The sequence below is a fragment of the Oncorhynchus clarkii genome, unplaced genomic scaffold (genome assembly GCF_045791955.1).
Source record: "Oncorhynchus clarkii lewisi isolate Uvic-CL-2024 unplaced genomic scaffold, UVic_Ocla_1.0 unplaced_contig_3925_pilon_pilon, whole genome shotgun sequence".
Taxonomy (NCBI): domain Eukaryota; kingdom Metazoa; phylum Chordata; class Actinopteri; order Salmoniformes; family Salmonidae; genus Oncorhynchus; species Oncorhynchus clarkii.
In genome coordinates, this window is record NW_027259004.1 from 1 (window position 1) to 19,021 (window position 19,021).

A 19,021-nucleotide genomic window follows, 5' to 3' on the forward strand; every position below is an offset into this window, starting at 1 on the left:
TGGATGTTATAGATTCATACTGTGTAGGGGGCTACTATAGAGAGCTGTTATAGATTCATACTGTGTAGTGGGCTACTTTAGAGAGCTGTTATAGATTCATACTGTGTAGTGGGCTACTATAGATAGCTGTTATAGATTCATACTGTGTAGGGGGCTACAATAGAGAGCTGTTATAGATTCATACTGTGTAGTGGGCTGCTATAGAGAGCTGTTATAGATTCATACTGTGTTGGTGGATGTTATAGATGCATACTGTGTAAGGGGCTGCTATAGAGAGCTGTTATAGATTCATACTGTGTAGGGGACCACTATAGAGAGCTGTTATAGATTCATACTGTGTAGGGGACTACTATAGAGAGCTGTTATAGATTCATACTGTGTAGTGGGCTACAATAGAGAGCTGTTATAGATTCATACTGTGTTGGTGGATGTTATAGATTCATACTGTGTTGGTGGATGTTATAGATGCATACTGTGTAGGGGGCTGTTATAGATTCATACTGTGTTGGTGGATGTTATAGATGCATACTGTGTAGGGGGCTGTTATAGATTCATACTGTGTTGGTGGATGTTATAGATGCATACTGTGTTGGTGGATGTTATAGATTCATACTGTGTTGGTGGATGTTATAGATTCATACTGTGTAGTGGGCTGCTATAGAGAGCTGTTATAGATTCATACTGTGTTGGTGGATGTTATAGATTCATACTGTGTAGTGGGCTGCTATAGAGAGCTGTTATAGATTCATACTGTGTTGGTGGATGTTATAGATGCATACTGTGTAGGGGGCTGTTATAGATTCATACTGTGTTGGTGGATGTTATAGATGCATACTGTGTAGGGGGCTGTTATAGATTCATACTGTGTTGGTGGATGTTATAGATGCATACTGTGCTATAGCTTGGCTGAAGAACAAATATTATAAAGTTTTCCATTGTATTCTGTTAGAAATGTTTATGATGTGTATATTTATAGCTTCATATCCAAATTAAAATAAAGAACATCTCCAGATTACTTTGGGCCTGTGGAGGAATCATATGAAGACATTTATAATTCAGACAACTGTCTCTCGATGTAATTCAACATCTCCTCATCAATACACATCAACATCAGTGACACATCAACCAGGAGAACATGCAGTATTTTAGACCAGAAATACTGTCTCCTGTTCTGCACTGAAATATCCCAGTTTATATAAGCATGTGAGCTGCTCTGCCTCATACTTGTTTTGACAGCATGTCATTCATAAACACATGTTAGACAGACCTGATGTTAAGAGCCATGCTGAATATGTGTTCTAATGTCTCTGCCTGGAAAGCTGCGATTCCCAACCTGCCGTGTGTTGCTTCCTGATCTGACATCGGGAAGTGTTGCTGCTTGGCATTGGGGTGGAAATCCCTTAGGGAATATTTGAGAGGGAATTGATATAATGACTTTGTGTACATTGTGTTAACACATTTCTCTGTGTGTGTGCGTGTGTGTGTGTGCGTGCATTTGGCTTTGTCTGTGTGTGTTTGGTTGTATGTGGCTACGCTGGGTTGGCCTGGGTCTGGCTGTGTGTGTCTGTGTGTGGGTCTGCCCGTCTTTACCCCTCCTCCCCTCTACCCCCTCCATAGCTCCAGGAGGCCAAGCAGATGGAAAGGGAGAGGCCCCGGCAGCACACCCAAGTCACCCAGGAACAGGAACCGGACTCACCCCAGCTCCAGCAGCACGTCTACCTCCCAGCCAAGGGCCCTCCCCGGGAGGCCAACGGCCCCACCACCCCCTCTACACCCACGCCCACTTCCACCCCCACCACTCCTACCCCAACCCAGGGGGCCATGGAGGAGGAGCAGGGGGAACATGGGATGGTGTATGAGAGGCCAGACCCAGAAAACGGCTCTGAGTTCAGCACAGCAGAGAACCATCAGACAGAGGCGGCAGCAGCACAGTGTGAGTTTCACCTTAGAAAAGACAGACAGACAGACAGACAGACAGACAGACAGACAGACAGACAGACAGACTCACAAATATAGGCAGTCATATAGGCAGTAATGTTCAAGGTCAAACAGACAAAGAATTTCCCTCTCGCTCAGTACTTTGCAGTGTGTTTGAGGAAAGACATTTCCAGGGGTATTGTGCTCGGCTAGTACCTTGGCTGCTTTAGACAGTAACAAAGCCTCAACCTTGACATTTTTGTGTACTCAATATTGACAGAACTCTGGGACAATATATTTTGTCTGTGTTAAATAAGCATTTGATGAGACAGCTTTCTCTTTAGGTGGTAATGCACTCGGTGGTAATGCACTCGGCGGTAATGCAGCCCATAACTGCTTTCATTAGTGACTGACGGAGAGAAGGCATAGAAAAGAGATTGAGAGTGAGAAAAAGACTCATCCAAAGATTCAATAATCATTTTGTTTCCAAATTACTCACTGCTTTCAACACAAACACACATCCACGCACAATGTCTTCAGGGAAGATGTGGTAGCTGATACCAGTGACTACTGTTTATCTGGTCAACATTGACAATTACAGTATCAAAGGCTAATGCTCAGTCTCACTCAGAGAAAACACTTTCTTTACTCAATCTGTCAATTCACTGTTTCCCATCTTACATGTTTTAAGTGTATTCAGGTTCTTTTAAATGGACTTTGACTAAACGTTTACTTGTGTTGTGTTCAAGGTGCTGCTCAGTGTGACCAAGAGACAGCAGTAGAGGAGGAGGAGCCTAACTATGAGGAGAAAGCCCAGGAGATCGTCCAGAGCATCCTACAGGAAGTCGTCAACACCATCGTTGGAGGTAACTCTATGCATCTGAAATCACATTTGTGTCTGCGGTCAGTTAAGTCAACAATGGACTTTTGTTGATACAAAATAATTTTAGAATGAGAAGTCTGGAGAGTTTAGGCATTACTGTGTGTTTACTTGTTTGTCCTATCTAGAAAGAGAGAGAGCTGTGTGTCTCAGTGCTATTTTGACCCGTGCATACTAAACCACTCCAAAGGGTACTGCCTGAACCCTGCTCATCTGTGTTCAGATGCCAAGGAGCCTGCTAGCGAGACCAAGCAGCCCACAGAGATTATGGAACCCGCTGAGGTCATCACCAAGGTAACAGAGGTCACAGAGGTGGCGGAAGACGAGGGGGCTCTGGGCAGCGACAGCGAGAATGTCCATGCCAACGGAATCCCCGGCACGCCCATCTCTGCCAGCTTCACTCCGTCGCTGCCCGACGACAGGCTGTCTGTCTGCTCCAATGATACACAGGTGAGAGGGATTGACCTGACTGTCACCACGGCGACACACTTTGCTCTACAAAGAGATTTTGTGCTAGCATGGGTGTCTGTTTTAACAGACAAATAAAACTGTTTAAATACCCAGTCTGATAAAAAATGTTTTATTACATTTAAATGGTTTATCAATTTGTAAAAAGGAACATGGAAGTCATTAGTAACATGAGGAATTAAAGAGCTAAGGGTTATTCAATCCCTCTGCTGCTGCAGTCATAAAGGGAAAGGGGGATCTTCTGCATTTAACCCAACCGCTCTGAATGAGTGTCTGTCTTCTAGTCTGCTGGGGTTGATTCCAACATGATTCATAGATTATCTCCTCTCAGTTCCTCTGAATCAGATTGTCTGTCTTCCAATCTGCTGGGGTTGATTCCAACATGATTCATAGATTATCTCCTCTCAGTTCCTCTGAATCAGATTGTCTGTCTTCTAGTCTGCTGGGGTTGATTCCAACATGATTCATAGATTATCTCCTCTCAGTTCCTCTGAATCAGATTGGCTGTCTTCCAGTCTGCTGGGGTTGATTCCAACATGATTCATAGATGATCTCCTCTCAGTTCCTGTGAATCAGAGTGTCTGTCTTCCAATCTGCTGGGGTTGATTCCAACATGATTCATAGATGATCTCCTCTCAATTCCTCTGAATCAGAGTGTCTGTCTTCCAGTCTGCTGGGGTTGATTCCAACATGATTCATAGATGATCTCCTCTCAGTTCCTCTGAATCAGAGTGTCTGTCTTCCAGTCTGCTGGGGTTGATTCCAACATGATTCATAGATGATCTCCTCTCAGTTCCTCTGAATCAGAGTGTCTGTCTTCCAGTCTGCTGGGGTTGATTCCAACATGATTCATAGATGATCTCCTCTCAGTTCCTCTGAATCAGAGTGTCTGTCTTCCAGTCTGCTGGGGTTGATTCCAACATGATTCATAGATGATCTCCTCTCAGTTCCTCTGAATCAGAGTGTCTGTCTTCCAGTCTGCTGGGGTTGATTCCAACATGATTCATAGACTATCTCCTCTCAGTTCCTCAGGTTATTATAGTGATATTTGAGCACTGTAATTATCTACACTCTAGAACCAAAAAGGGTTCTTCAGCTGTCCCCATAGGAGAACCCTTTGAAGAACAGTTTTTGGTTCCAGGTATAACCCTTTTGTTTCCAGGTAGTACCCTTTTGATTTCAATGTAGAACCCTTTCCACAGAGGGTTCTACCTGGAACCAAAAAGGGTTATACCTGGAACCAAAAAGTGTTCTCCTATGGGGACAGCGAATAATCCTTTTTGGAAGTGTACGATTTACAGTCTTACACGATCGAGGTTGAACAGATACATTAATTGGAAGCATTTATTTCACACTCTTTTTGTCAAATGGGGAATTCAATTTGGATGATAATTGACTCTTGATAATTGACTCTTGATTAAACTTTTTTGATGTAGACCATCTGTTTGTGTTTCTGCGTTAGGAGTCGGGGGCGACCACAGGCCCAGTACCAGGTGCTAAGTTCTCCCATATTCTCCAGAAGGATGCCTTCCTAGTGTTTAGATCGCTCTGCAAGCTGTCTATGAAGCCTCTGTCAGATGGACCGCCAGACCCAAAGTAAGTTGAGTTCCTGTAACAGGAATCTTATTATTGCTTGGTTTTAGAGAATTGATAGAGGATCAGTAGATGTATTACCCTAGTAAATAGGCTATTACGGGTTTATTTTTGGAGTGTGTTCCTTAGTTGAATCATGTCTTGTGGAGGGTAGCCAAGTTATTAGTTGGGAGTGTTGTGATGGTTGGTGTGTGTTTGGATGAAGCATCACTTAGGTGATTATTGGTTCTGTATCGCTTCCTGTGGTCCCTGTTTTTTCTCCCTCTGCAGAACAGGAAATTACAAGGGAGAAATATCTAATCAGATTTGATCTTTGATCCAATATAAGGGAGATTACATTTCGGTGTTCTTCTGTATGCATTTCTCAGCCCGTTACAGCCAAAGAAGCATCTGATTTGCTGGATCTGATAGCAGTTTTTACGTAACAGGATTTCCTGAATCTGGTTTCTGTATGGTAACTCAATTCTGACTGTCTGTCTCCCATCGCCATCATTCTCCCAATGGCCCATGTGGCCTAACACTCTATCCGCATTTGCTAGTGAGAGTTCTGGCCCAGTGTTCCTATAGTGTTGTCAGAGTTCTGTTTAAGAACACAAGAGAGATGTTTCGTCTTCTAGACAATGGTGGAATGGATCCCTGTTTATCACAGGCCTTTGTCAGGGGTGACAGGGAGGATGGCTGTGCCACCAGAAGAAGGGCTGTGCTTAGTGTCTGTAAGACAGAACGCCTTTTCACCCACAGAGAGATTTACTCCATGACTGGCTCTGGTGATACCCGGACGACACACAGGAGACCTGCTTTATAGCTGTGTAACTTACAACAGATGCTTTGAACATGACTTTTTAGGGATTATAAATCAGTATAGAATCTTGCTGTTGTAATTTGTTAATAAAAGATTCAAGTTTGGCATATTACCTTGTTTTTTTGTCACCTCAAATTGGCTTTAAGGAAGCACACCGACAGTCCTCAACAGTCAAATGGGGAAGTTATCAAACTCCAAAGCTGCATGGCATGTTCAGTTCAACCCACTGACTATGAACACCACACATATGATTTATGTTTTGCATGTATACATTTCAAAATGTTGAAAACATGCCCTGGGTAATTTGTCGTGTTGTTCATGGCTCAGGTATGTTTTGTTCCTTTGGATTTTCTATGGTTCAAATGGTTGATTTGTTATTGTACTGAAAATGTACCCTGCCTCCCTTTTCCGGGCCCAGCTGAAATGATAAAGTTGTCCGGTTTCCCCTGCGCTGCAGGCCCCTTGACTTTTTCCATTTTGTTACGTTACAGCCTTATTCTAAAATTGATTAAATCGTTTTTTTATTCATCAATCTGCACACAATACCCAATACTGACAAAGCAAAAACAGGTTTTTATACATTTTAGAAAATGTATTTTAAAAAAATAATTACTTAAATATCACATTCACATAAGTATTCAGACCCTTTACTCAGTACTTTGTTAATGCACCTTTGGTAGCGATTACAGCCTCACGTCTTCTTGGGTATGACGCTATAAGCTTGGCACCTGTATTTGGGTAGTTTCCCTCATTCTTGAAAAACATCCCACAGCACGATGCTCCCACCCAAGCTTCACTGTAGGGATGGTGCCAGTTTTCCGCCAGACGTGACACTTGGCATTCAGGCCAAAGAGTTCAATCTTGTTTTCATCAGACCAGAGAATCTTGTTTCTCATGGTCTGAGAGTCTTTAGGTGCCTTTTGGCAAACTCCAAGTGGGCTGTCATGTGCCTTTTACTGAGGAGTGGCTTCCGTCTGGACACTCTACCATAAATGCCTGGTTGGTGGAGTGGTTCAGAGTTGGTTATCCTTTTGGAAGGTTCTCCCATCTCTACAGAAGAACTCTGGAGCTCTGTCAGAGTGACCATCGGGTTCCCTGACTAAGGCCTTCTCCCCCGATTTCTCAGTTTGGCCGGGCGGCCGGCTCTAAGAAGAGTCTTGGTGTTTCCAAACTTCTTCCATTTAAGAATGATGGAGGACACTGTGTTCTTGGGGACCTTCAATGCTGCAGAAAAGTTTTAGTACCCTCCCCCAGATCTGTGCCTCGACACAATCCTGTCTTAGAGCTCTACGGACAATTCCTTTGATCTCATTGCTTGGTTTTTGCTCTGACATGCACTGTCAACTGTGGGACCCTATATAGACAGGTGTGTGCCTTTCCAAATCATGTCCAATCAATTGAATTTACCACAAGGAGACTCCAATCAAGTTGTAGAAACATCTGAAAGATGATCAATGGAAACAGGATGCACATGAGCTCCATTTCAAGTCTCATAGCAAAGGATATGAATATTAATGTAAATAAGGTATTTCTTTTTTTAAATTTGCAAACATTTCTAATAGCCTGTTTTCGCTTTGTCATTATGGGGTATAGTGATGTCATTATGGGGTATTGTGATGTCATTATGGGGTATTGTGTGTAGATTGAGAGGGACATTTTTTATAACCCATTTTAGAATAGGGCTGTAAATGAACAACATGTGGAAAAAGTCAAGCGGTCTGAATACTTTCCGAATGCACTATATTTCTGTATGCTACATTAATATCAGTCTGTCTGTAGAGGAGGGCTTGGGAGCATTACAGATAGGAAGCCAGTCACTGCAAATAAATACATATTTTGGGTTCCTACTCCTCCATCTAACAGCTGTTTAGAAATACGGGTCGGACTTATGGATAGGAGACAATATAATTATCTAACTATAATGATCTATTACGGAAATATGCCTTCTCTACGTTGTAACATATGGTGTTTGTATGTGCAGATCTATAATTGGAAATGTTATTGGAAAAAGGAAAACAGCTCCAGCTCATCTCGCTAGGTCAGGCTCTTAGTATAGAGGTGGACATTAGGCGGACATCCCCAGATCCCCTGACTGCCACCAGACCATTAGGATTCTCTGTCAGTTGTGGGTCAACCAGGAAGTGCTGCTAATAACTGAATCAGATGGTGTCTCACAGAGCACCTGTTATTGATGCATTTCTGTCAGGGGTGGGCTGGCCATCTGGCATTTCGGCCTAAGGGCCTGAATAACTTGTTGTTTTTTGTTGTTGTGCAAAATTATAATTATCTGGCTAATAATGGGATCCTCAAGGGAAAATGGGCCGGTGTAGGGGCCTCAAGAAAAAATAATTGGCCGGTGTGTTAGAAATGCCTGGGCCATTTTTGGTCCTAGTTCACCCCTGATCTCTGTCTTCATCCCACAATAATAAATACATTATCAGGGGTCACTTCATGTGCATATTAAGCTGATTGATGGCATATGGTATAAATCAAGGGAAAATTCAGCAGGCACAACGTTTTTGGAACGTTCAGATATAAATATGCTGGAACAAACATCTCTGACATTTATAATAAGGAGTCACATGGGCTCTATTCATGGCATTTCTATCTACAACGTTTGACCATGTTTGGCTACTGAACATATAAATAATTCTTATTCCTGTTGCACTTGAATGTTAGAAGTCTGAATGAATGCCTCTTTCGGTCTCCTGCCAGGTCCCACGAGCTGCGCTCCAAGGTGCTGTCCCTCCAGCTGCTGCTGTCCATCCTGCAGAACGCTGGGCCCGTCTTCAAGACCAACGAGATGTTCATCAACGCCATCAAGCAGTACCTGTGTGTGGCGCTGTCTAAGAACGGTGTCTCCTCCATCCCAGAGGTCTTCTCGCTCTCGCTCTCCATCTTCCTCACCCTCCTCTCCCACTTCAAGACCCACCTGAAGATGCAGATTGAGGTAGCTACCTACATTTAGGTTTTTCCTCTGTCGCAAAAGATTAATCTGCGGGTGTAGTTTTTTTGTTCCACTATGGGGGACTAACTGAGCTACCTGACCAGCTATTAGTCCAAATAGTATTTCTCTTCCTCCCCAAAGTCACAAACCACTATTCCTCTTTCATATTGCTTCTAATATTCCTCCTTTCTTGTCCTACTTGAAAACCCATCAACATGCAGGCCGAGACACTGTTCTGTTCTGTCGCTGAATAGCTGTCGTATCCCCAAATGCCAATCTCTCCTGTTCCCTCTCCCAATGTTGTAAACCTCTCAGCTCTCAATACAGCAGGCACCTGACACAGGTGATTAATGGGAGATGAAGTTTATCAGAGGGGCACAGTAATGTAGTTCTGTCTCAGTGCGATTGAGTTTCAGTATTACCTGTTAGCTGTTTCTTCTGATTTGTAGTCCACTTCCACAGTGGTCTGGTTGTAATATTTCCTCATGCTGAAGTTGATGACTTAATCTACCCGCGACTGTTTGTGGCCATGAAGGAAATCATCGTATTTTCCGGAGACAGATGTTGTTGGTTGAGATGTTATGATTTCATAGTTGAGCGGTCAGCCTGCAGTGAGATGTATATGTTTATGGCTTTGTTACAGTGGATAGTTCTGTAAATTAAGATTTATGAAGCTTTTCTCATCTCGGCCTCTTTGTGTCCTCATATTTAACTGTCACGGTTTGTTTTGCTGCGCAGGTGTTCTTCAAGGAGATTTTCCTGTACATTCTGGAGACGTCCACAAGCTCCTACGACCATAAATGGATGGTCATACAGACCCTCACCAGAATATGTGCAGGTGAGTGTGTGTGTGTGTGTGTGGTGTCAATTTGAAATGCTCTCTGTGGTACAGCGCATCAACGTCAATTACAAGTCAAGTACCAACTGTCCCTCATGTCTCCTCCCTCAGATGCCCAGGGTGTGGTGGATATCTATGTGAATTATGATTGTGACTTGAATGCTGCTAATATCTTTGAGAGGCTGGTGAATGACCTCTCGAAGATCGCACAGGGCCGGGCAGGCCACGAGCTTGGCACAACACCACTCCAAGTAAGACTGACCAATGGCTATAGAAAAGTGTATTTCTTTGTATATTTGGTACTTGTACAGTGGGGCAAAAAAGTATTTAGTCAGCCACCAATTGTGCAAGTTCTCCCACTTAAAAAGATGAGAGAGGCCTGTAATTTTCATCATAGGTACACTTCAACTATGACAGACAAAATGAGAAAAGAAATTCAGAAAAATGTAGGATTTTTAATGAATTTATTTGCAAATTATGGTGGAAAATAAGTATTTGGTCACCTACAAACAAGCAAGATTTCTGGCTCTCACAGACCTGTAACTTCTTCTTTAAGAGGCTCCTCTGTCCTCCACTCGTTACCTGTATTAATGGCACCTGTTTGAACTTGTTATCAGTATAAAAGACCTGTCCACAACCTCAAACAGTCACACTCCAAACTCCACTATGGCCAAGACCAAAGAGCTGTCAAAGGACACCAGAAACAAAATTGTAGACCTGCACCAGGCTGGGAAGACTGAATCTGCAATAGGTAAGCAGCTTGGTTTGAAGAAATCAACTGTGGGAGCAAATATTAGGAAATGGAAGACATACAAGACCACTGATAATCTCCCTCAATCTGGGGCTCCACGCAAGATCTCACCCCGTGGGGTCAAAATGATTACAAGAACGGTGAGCAAAAATCCCAGAACCACACGGGGGGACCTAGTGAATGACCTGCAGAGAGCTGAGACCAAAGTAACAAAGCCTACCATCAGCAAGGGCATTGAAGATGAAACGTGGCTGGGTTTTTCAGCATGTGGCCTAGCCAGTCTCCAGCTCTCAACCCCATTGAAAATCTTTGGAGGGAGTTGAAAGTCCGTGTTGCCCAGCAACAGCCCCAAACATCACTGCTCTAGAGGAGATCTGCATGGAGGAATGGGCCATAATACCAGCAACAGTGTGTGAAAACCTTACAGAAAACGTTTGACCTCTGTCATTGCCAACAAAGGGTATATAACAAAGTATTGAGATAAACTTTTGTTATTGACCAAATACTTATTTTCCACCATAATTTGCAAATAAATTCATTAAAAATCCTACAATGTGATTTTCTGGATTGTTTTTCTCCCATTTTGTCTGTCATAGTTGAAGTGTACCTATGATGAAAATTGCAGGCCTCTCTCATCTTTTTAAGTGGGAGAACTTGCACAATTGGTGGCTGACTAAATACTTTTTTGCCCCACTGTATATTGCTCTAAAGTTGATGTAACATTTCTCTGTTCCCACCAGGAGTTGACCCTGAGGAAGAAAGGCCTGGAGTGTCTGGTGTCCATCTTGAAGTGTATGGTAGAGTGGAGTAAAGACCAGTATGTCAACCCCAACTCCCAGACCAGCCTTGGTAAGAGACTGACCAAACTTCAGTTACCCTGAGGCTGGTGGGGACAGGTGTGCCTCTGGGTTGGATTTAGATCCTGAGGAAAACTGTTTAGCCATTCTTCAAGTGCACCGTTCTGCCTGCTCCTTTGTGGAGGATCAAAGGGTTTGGATGCACAGTTGGAGTCCTCCACTATTTGGAGTGTATTTGATATATTCCACTTACATCACTCTGACTTCCCACATCCTAGAACTTCAATTCTCCATATCAGCAATGGTGGAACCCTAGAGTGTGTATTTACCATATTTATAGCCGCTGATGCATGGGGGCATATTGTGCTTACCTACCTTTTCCTGTAGAATGGTAAAACTATGAGCAAAGGGAAGATGGCCAAGGCTTTACTCTCAGTCAAACCTGCCTGAGGCTACCGTTCATCACTAGGGTTAACTGGGGTTAGAGGGAAGAGTGGTATTCATCAATACAGCTATAGCATATTCCCTGAGACAGAAGACTAGCCATTAGCATTCATCAGTAGCCTACAGATTGTACAGACCCTGAGAGGGAAGGCTAATTCAATACTGTACCCTGAGAGAGAAGGCTAGCGTTCATCATTATGGCTAGCACAGACCCTGAGAAAGAGATCGATGGCTAGCATCCATCAGTGTGGCTAGCCCAGTCAGACCCTGACAGGACAGGCTCTCCCTCAGCAGCACTGAAAGGCTAATACAATACAGGCAGGCTAATACACCAGGGCAGGACAGGCTAACTCAATACCCTGAACCGGCTGATGAGGAAAAGCCATGGTGCGACAGACAGACCCTCTGTCAGTGCTCCTGGATAAGACCCCCGGCTTGCTTCAGAATGAGCTGAGAGGAATCATTCCTGTTCGATCCTTTAACCAAGTAGGAAGGGAGGGCTCTAATGAAGGGAGGGAAAGAGAGCTTTAACGAAGGCAAGGAAGGAAGCAGGGAAGTGGAGGCTCTGAGAGGGGTGCCAGATATCCCCACATATCCCCCTCGAGAGGATCTCTACAAGGCTAGCCTCAGGCTACCTTCTGGCACTCAGAGAGCTAACTCTACCAAGTCACGGAAGGTAGCAGAACTAACAAACAGCATTACTGCTACAGGGGTTAGGGTTAGTCACCATGCCAAAGTCACCATACAGCTAGTGCCAACTCATTTAGTGACCATGCCGAAGTCACCATACAGCTAGTGCCAACTCATTTAGTGACCATGCCGAAGTCATCATACAGCTAGTGCCAACTCATTTAGTGACCATGCTGAAGTCACCATACAGCTAGTGCCAACTCATTTAGTGACCATGCCAAAGTCACCATACAGCTAGTGCCAACTCATTTAGTGACCATGCCGAAGTCACAATACAGCTAGTGCCAACTCATTTAGTGACCATGCTGAAGTCACCATAAAGCTAGTGCCTACTCATTTAGTGACCATGCCGAAGTCACCATACAGCTCGTGCCAACTCATTTAGTGACCATGCCGAAGTCACCATACAGCTCGTGCCAACTCATTTAGTGACCATGCCGAAGTCACCATACAGCTCGTGCCAACTCATTTAGTGACCATGCTGAAGTCACAATACAGCTAGTGCCAACTCATTTAGTGACCATGCCGAAGTAGACAGTATGTCTTGGTCTCCTACGCTTTTAGGTTACTTCAAACAAAATGTTTTTCTGAGTCAGTGAAAGTGCATCCTAATTATGCAATTTTCCATGTAGATACTGTAGCTCAGCTAATGCATTGTGTTTCTGAAAAGTTGTTTTTACATCATTACATAGATAATACCTCTCCACTTTCTCTTAATTTCGGTATTTTCCTCTTTGTTCTCTGGTTGGCTGACTTCACAGGAAGAGCAGGTAATGGCAGAAAGGTGTGGAGTGTTTGGTAGACTGGTTGCTGTAGCAACAGTAGGGGTCATTGGGACCTAGATAGAGTGTGGAGGGGGCTACGGTGGCTGTGACTAGTACTGTGAGTGTTATTTAGATGCCTTATCTACCTTTCATTTGCATAATCTCATGTTACTTGCTTTCAAACGCTGTAGGTTCTGGATAGATTTTGAGTTTTTTAAGCCAGCTCTGTGTACAATATGGGAAAAAACACCACTGGTTATACTGTACATTGTGATTAGAACTAGTAAAAGTTGAAGAGAGTTTTGCTACCTTGGCTGTGCACCCTCCTCTCTCTAACCTGGCTGTGCCACCCACCTCCCTCTACCCTGGCTGTGCACCCTCCTCTCTCTAACCTGGCTGTGCCACCCACCTCCCTCTACCCTGGCTGTGCAACACTCCTCCTCCTCTACCCTGCCTGTGCCACTCGCCTCTCTCTAACCTGGCTGTGCAACACTCCTCCTCCTCTACCCTGGCTGTGCCACCCACCTCCCTCTACCCTGGCTGTGCCACACTCCTCCTCCTCTACCCTGCCTGTGCCACCCACCTCTCTCTACCCTGGCTGTGCCACCCTCCTCCTCTAACCTGGCTGTGCCACCCACCTCTCTCTACCCTGGCTGTGCCACACTCCTCCTCCTCTACCTTGGCTGTGCCACCCTCCTCTCTCTAACCTGGCTGTGCCACCCACCTCCCTCTACCCTGGCTGTGCCACACTCCTCCTCCTCTACCCTGGCTGTGCCACCCACCTCCCTCTACCCTGGCTGTGCCACACTCCTCCTCCTCTACCCTGGCTGTGCCACACTCCTCCTCCCTCTACCTTGGCTGTGCCACCCTCCTCTCTCTAACCTGGCTGTGCCACCCACCTCCCTCTACCCAGGCTGTGCCACACTCCTCCTCCTCTACCCTGGCTGTGCCACCCACCTCCCTCTACCCTGGCTGTGCCACACTCCTCCCTCTACCCTGGCTGTGCACCCTTCTCCCTCTACCCTGGCTGTGCCACCCACCTCCTCCGCTACCCTGGCTATGCCACCCTCCTCCTCTACCCTGGCTGTGCCACCCTCCTCCTCTACCCTGGCTGTGCCACCCTCCTCCCGCTACCCTGGCTGTGCACCCTCCTCCCTCTACCCTGGCTGTGCACCCTCCCCCCTCTACCCTGGCTGTGCACCCTCCTCCCTCTACCCTGGCTGTGCCACCCTCCTCCTTCTCTACCCTGGCTGTGCACCTTCCTCCTCTACCCTGGCTGTGCACCCTCCTCCCTCTACCCTGGTTGTGCCACCCTCCTCCTTCTCTACCCTGGCTGTGCCACCTTCCTCCTCTACCCTGGCTCTGCCACCCTCCTCCTCTACCATGTGCTCTGCTCTATGAAGTTGTTGAGTGGAGGAAGCACACTGCCAGCTCACATTACCCTGATGGTGTCCTGAATGTTTTAGAGAGCTTCCGATGGGTAATTAGATCCCTTACCAACGTACAATGTCTCTTACAGCCAGACAACCACCATGGACCTGATTCACCCACAGAACACTAGCATCAGACCTGCCTGTTCTGCCCTGTTCTGTCCCCTCAGGCTACACACACAGAACTACCTCCATGTTACACAACACTACCTCCAAGTTACATGCTACACAACACTACCTCCATGTTACAACACTACCTCCATGTTACACAACACTACCTCCATGTTACACAACACTACCTCCATGTTACACAACACTACCTCCATGTTACACAACACTACCTCCATGTTACACAACACTACCTCCATGTTACACAACACTACCTCCATGTTACACAACACTACCTCCATGTTACACAACACTACCTCCATGTTACAACACTACCTCCATGTTACACAACACTACCTCCATGTTACACAACACTACCTCCATGTTACATGCTACACAACACTACCTCCATGTTACACAACACTACCTCCATGTTACACAACACTACCTCCATGTTACACAACACTACCTCCATGTTACACAACACTACCTCCATGTTACACAACGCTACCTCCATGTTACACAACACTACCTCCATGTTACACAACACTACCTCCATGTTACACAACACTACCTCCATGTTACACAACACTACCTCCATGTTACAACACTACCTCCATGTTACACAACACTACCTCTATGTTACATGCTACACAACACTACCTCCATGTTACACAACACTACCTCCATGTTACACAACACTACCTCCATGTTACACAACACTACCTCCATGTTACAACACTACCTCCATGTTACACAACACTACCTCCATGTTACACAACACTACCTCCATGTTACAACACTACCTCCATGTTACAACACTACCTCCATGTTACACAACACTACCTCTATGTTACATGCTACACAACACTACCTCCATGTTACACAACACTACCTCCATGTTACAACACTACCTCCATATTACACAACACTACCTCCATGTTACACAACACTACCTCCATGTTACACAACACTACCTCCATGTTACAACACTACCTCCATGTTACACAACACTACCTCCATGTTACAACACTACCTCCATGTTGCACAACACTACCTCCATATTACAACACTACCTCCATGTTACACAACACTACCTCCATGTTACACAACACTACCTCCATGTTACACAACACTACCTCCATGTTACACAACACTACCTCCATGTTACAACACTACCTCCATGTTACAACACTACCTCCATGTTGCACAACACTACCTCCATATTACACAACACTACCTCCATGTTACAACACTACCTCCATGTTACACAGCACTACCTCCATGTTACACAGCACTACCTCCATGTTACACAACACTACCTCCATGTTACACAACACTACCTCCATGTTACACAGCACTACCTCCATGTTACACAACACTACCTCCATGTTACACAACACTACCTCCATGTTGCACAACACTACCTCCATATTACAACACTACCTCCATGTTACACAGCACTACTTCCATGTTACACAACACTACCTCCATATTACACAACACTACCTCCATGTTACAACACTACCTCCATATTACACAACACTACATCCATGTTGCACAACACTACCTCCATGTTACAACACTTCCTCCATATTACACAACACTACCTCCATGTTACAACACTACCTCCATGTTGCACAACACTACCTCCATATTACAACACTACCTCCATGTTACAACACTACCTCCATGTTACACAACACTACCTCCATATTACACAACACTACCTCCATGTTACAACCTCCATGCTACACAACACTACCTCCATGTTACACAACACTACCTCCATGTTACAACCTCCATGCTACACAACACTACCTCCATGTTACAACACTACCTCCATGTTACACAACACTACCTCCATGTTACAACCTCCATGCTACACAACACTACCTCCATGTTACACAACACTACCTCTATGTTACAACCTCCATGCTACACAACACTACCTCCATGTTACAACACTACCTCCATGTTACACAACACTACCTCCATGTTACAACCTCCATGCTACACAACACTACCTCCATGTTACACAACACAACCTCCATGTTACAACCTCCATGCTACACAACACTACCTCCATGCTACACAACACTACCTCCATGTTACACAACACTACCTCCATGTTACACAACACTACCTCCATGTTACAACCTCCATGCTACACAACACTACCTCCATGCTACACAACACTACCTCCATGTTACACAACACTACCTCCATGTTACACAACACTACCTCCATGTTACAACACTACCTCCATGTTACAACACTACCTCCATGTTGCACAACACTACCTCCATATTACACAACACTACCTCCATGTTACAACACTACCTCCATGTTACACAGCACTACCTCCATGTTACACAGCACTACCTCCATGTTACACAACACTACCTCCATGTTACACAACACTACCTCCATGTTACACAGCACTACCTCCATGTTACACAACACTACCTCCATGTTACACAACACTACCTCCATGTTGCACAACACTACCTCCATATTACAACACTACCTCCATGTTACACAGCACTACTTCCATGTTACACAACACTACCTCCATATTACACAACACTACCTCCATGTTACAACACTACCTCCATATTACACAACACTACATCCATGTTGCACAACACTACCTCCATGTTACAACACTTCCTCCATATTACACAACACTACCTCCATGTTACAACACTACCTCCATGTTGCACAACACTACCTCCATATTACAACACTACCTCCATGTTACAACACTACCTCCATGTTACACAACACTACCTCCATATTACACAACACTACCTCCATGTTACAACCTCCATGCTACACAACACTACCTCCATGTTACACAACACTACCTCCATGTTACAACCTCCATGCTACACAACACTACCTCCATGTTACAACACTACCTCCATGTTACACAACACTACCTCCATGTTACAACCTCCATGCTACACAACACTACCTCCATGTTACACAACACTACCTCTATGTTACAACCTCCATGCTACACAACACTACCTCCATGTTACAACACTACCTCCATGTTACACAACACTACCTCCATGTTACAACCTCCATGCTACACAACACTACCTCCATGTTACACAACACAACCTCCATGTTACAACCTCCATGCTACACAACACTACCTCCATGCTACACAACACTACCTCCATGTTACACAACACTACCTCCATGTTACACAACACTACCTCCATGTTACAACCTCCATGCTACACAACACTACCTCCATGCTACACAACACTACCTCCATGTTACACAACACTACCTCCATGTTGCACAACACTACCTCCATATTACAACACTACCTCCATGTTACACAGCACTACTTCCATGTTACACAACACTACCTCCATATTACACAACACTACCTCCATGTTACAACACTACCTCCATATTACACAACACTACATCCATGTTGCACAACACTACCTCCATGTTACAACACTTCCTCCATATTACACAACACTACCTCCATGTTACAACACTACCTCCATGTTGCACAACACTACCTCCATATTACAACACTACCTCCATGTTACAACACTACCTCCATGTTACACAACACTACCTCCATATTACACAACACTACCTCCATGTTACAACCTCCATGCTACACAACACTACCTCCATGTTACACAACACTACCTCCATGTTACAACCTCCATGCTACACAACACTACCTCCATGTTACAACACTACCTCCATGTTACACAACACTACCTCCATGTTACAACCTCCATGCTACACAACACTACCTCCATGTTACACAACACTACCTCTATGTTACAACCTCCATGCTACACAACACTACCTCCATGTTACAACACTACCTCCATGTTACACAACACTACCTCCATGTTACAACCTCCATGCTACACAACACTACCTCCATGTTACACAACACAACCTCCATGTTACAACCTCCATGCTACACAACACTACCTCCATGCTACACAACACTACCTCCATGTTACACAACACTACCTCCATGTTACACAACACTACCTCCATGTTACAACCTCCATGCTACACAACACTACCTCCATGCTACACAACACTACCTCCATGTTACACAACACTACCTCCATGTTACACAACACTACCTCCATGTTACACAACACTACCTCCATGTTACACAACACTACCTCCATGTTACACAACACTACCTCCATGTTACAACCTCCATGCTACACAACACTACCTCCATGTTACACAACACAACCTCCATGTTACAACCTCCATGCTACACAACACTACCTCCATGCTACACAACACTACCTCCATGTTACACAACACTACCTCCATGTTACACAACACTACCTCCATGTTACAACCTCCATGCTACACAACACTACCTCCATGCTACACAACACTACCTCCATGTTACACAACACTACCTCCATGTTACACAACACTACCTCCATGTTACACAACACTACCTCCATGTTACACATACTGTAAACTGCTTCATCTGCAGCCTGCCTGGTTTATTAGATAACTGACCTTTTTATTGTCTGTTGTGCGTGTGCACAGATGTACGATCTTCATTT

General features: G+C 44.7%; 1 protein-coding gene across 3 annotated transcripts in view; it reads left to right on the forward strand.

The window, feature by feature from the left end:
• The first annotated feature begins 1,598 nt into the window (after positions 1-1,598).
• Positions 1,599-19,021, forward strand: part of LOC139399411 (brefeldin A-inhibited guanine nucleotide-exchange protein 1-like) — a 36,228-nt gene continuing 18,805 nt past the window's right edge. For 2 of the 3 annotated variants that reach the window (XM_071144818.1, XM_071144819.1), the window contains exons 1-8: positions 1,599-1,933; positions 2,667-2,783; positions 2,988-3,247; positions 4,728-4,861; positions 8,376-8,610; positions 9,346-9,445; positions 9,557-9,696; positions 10,937-11,045. In XM_071144818.1, the coding sequence (XP_071000919.1) occupies positions 1,636-1,933; positions 2,667-2,783; positions 2,988-3,247; positions 4,728-4,861; positions 8,376-8,610; positions 9,346-9,445; positions 9,557-9,696; positions 10,937-11,045 (1,393 nt within the window). In that variant the 5' untranslated portion in view covers positions 1,599-1,635. The remainder of the gene's footprint in view (positions 1,934-2,666; positions 2,784-2,987; positions 3,248-4,727; positions 4,862-8,375; positions 8,611-9,345; positions 9,446-9,556; positions 9,697-10,936; positions 11,046-19,021) is intronic. The other variant, XM_071144820.1, reaches the window with a different exon arrangement.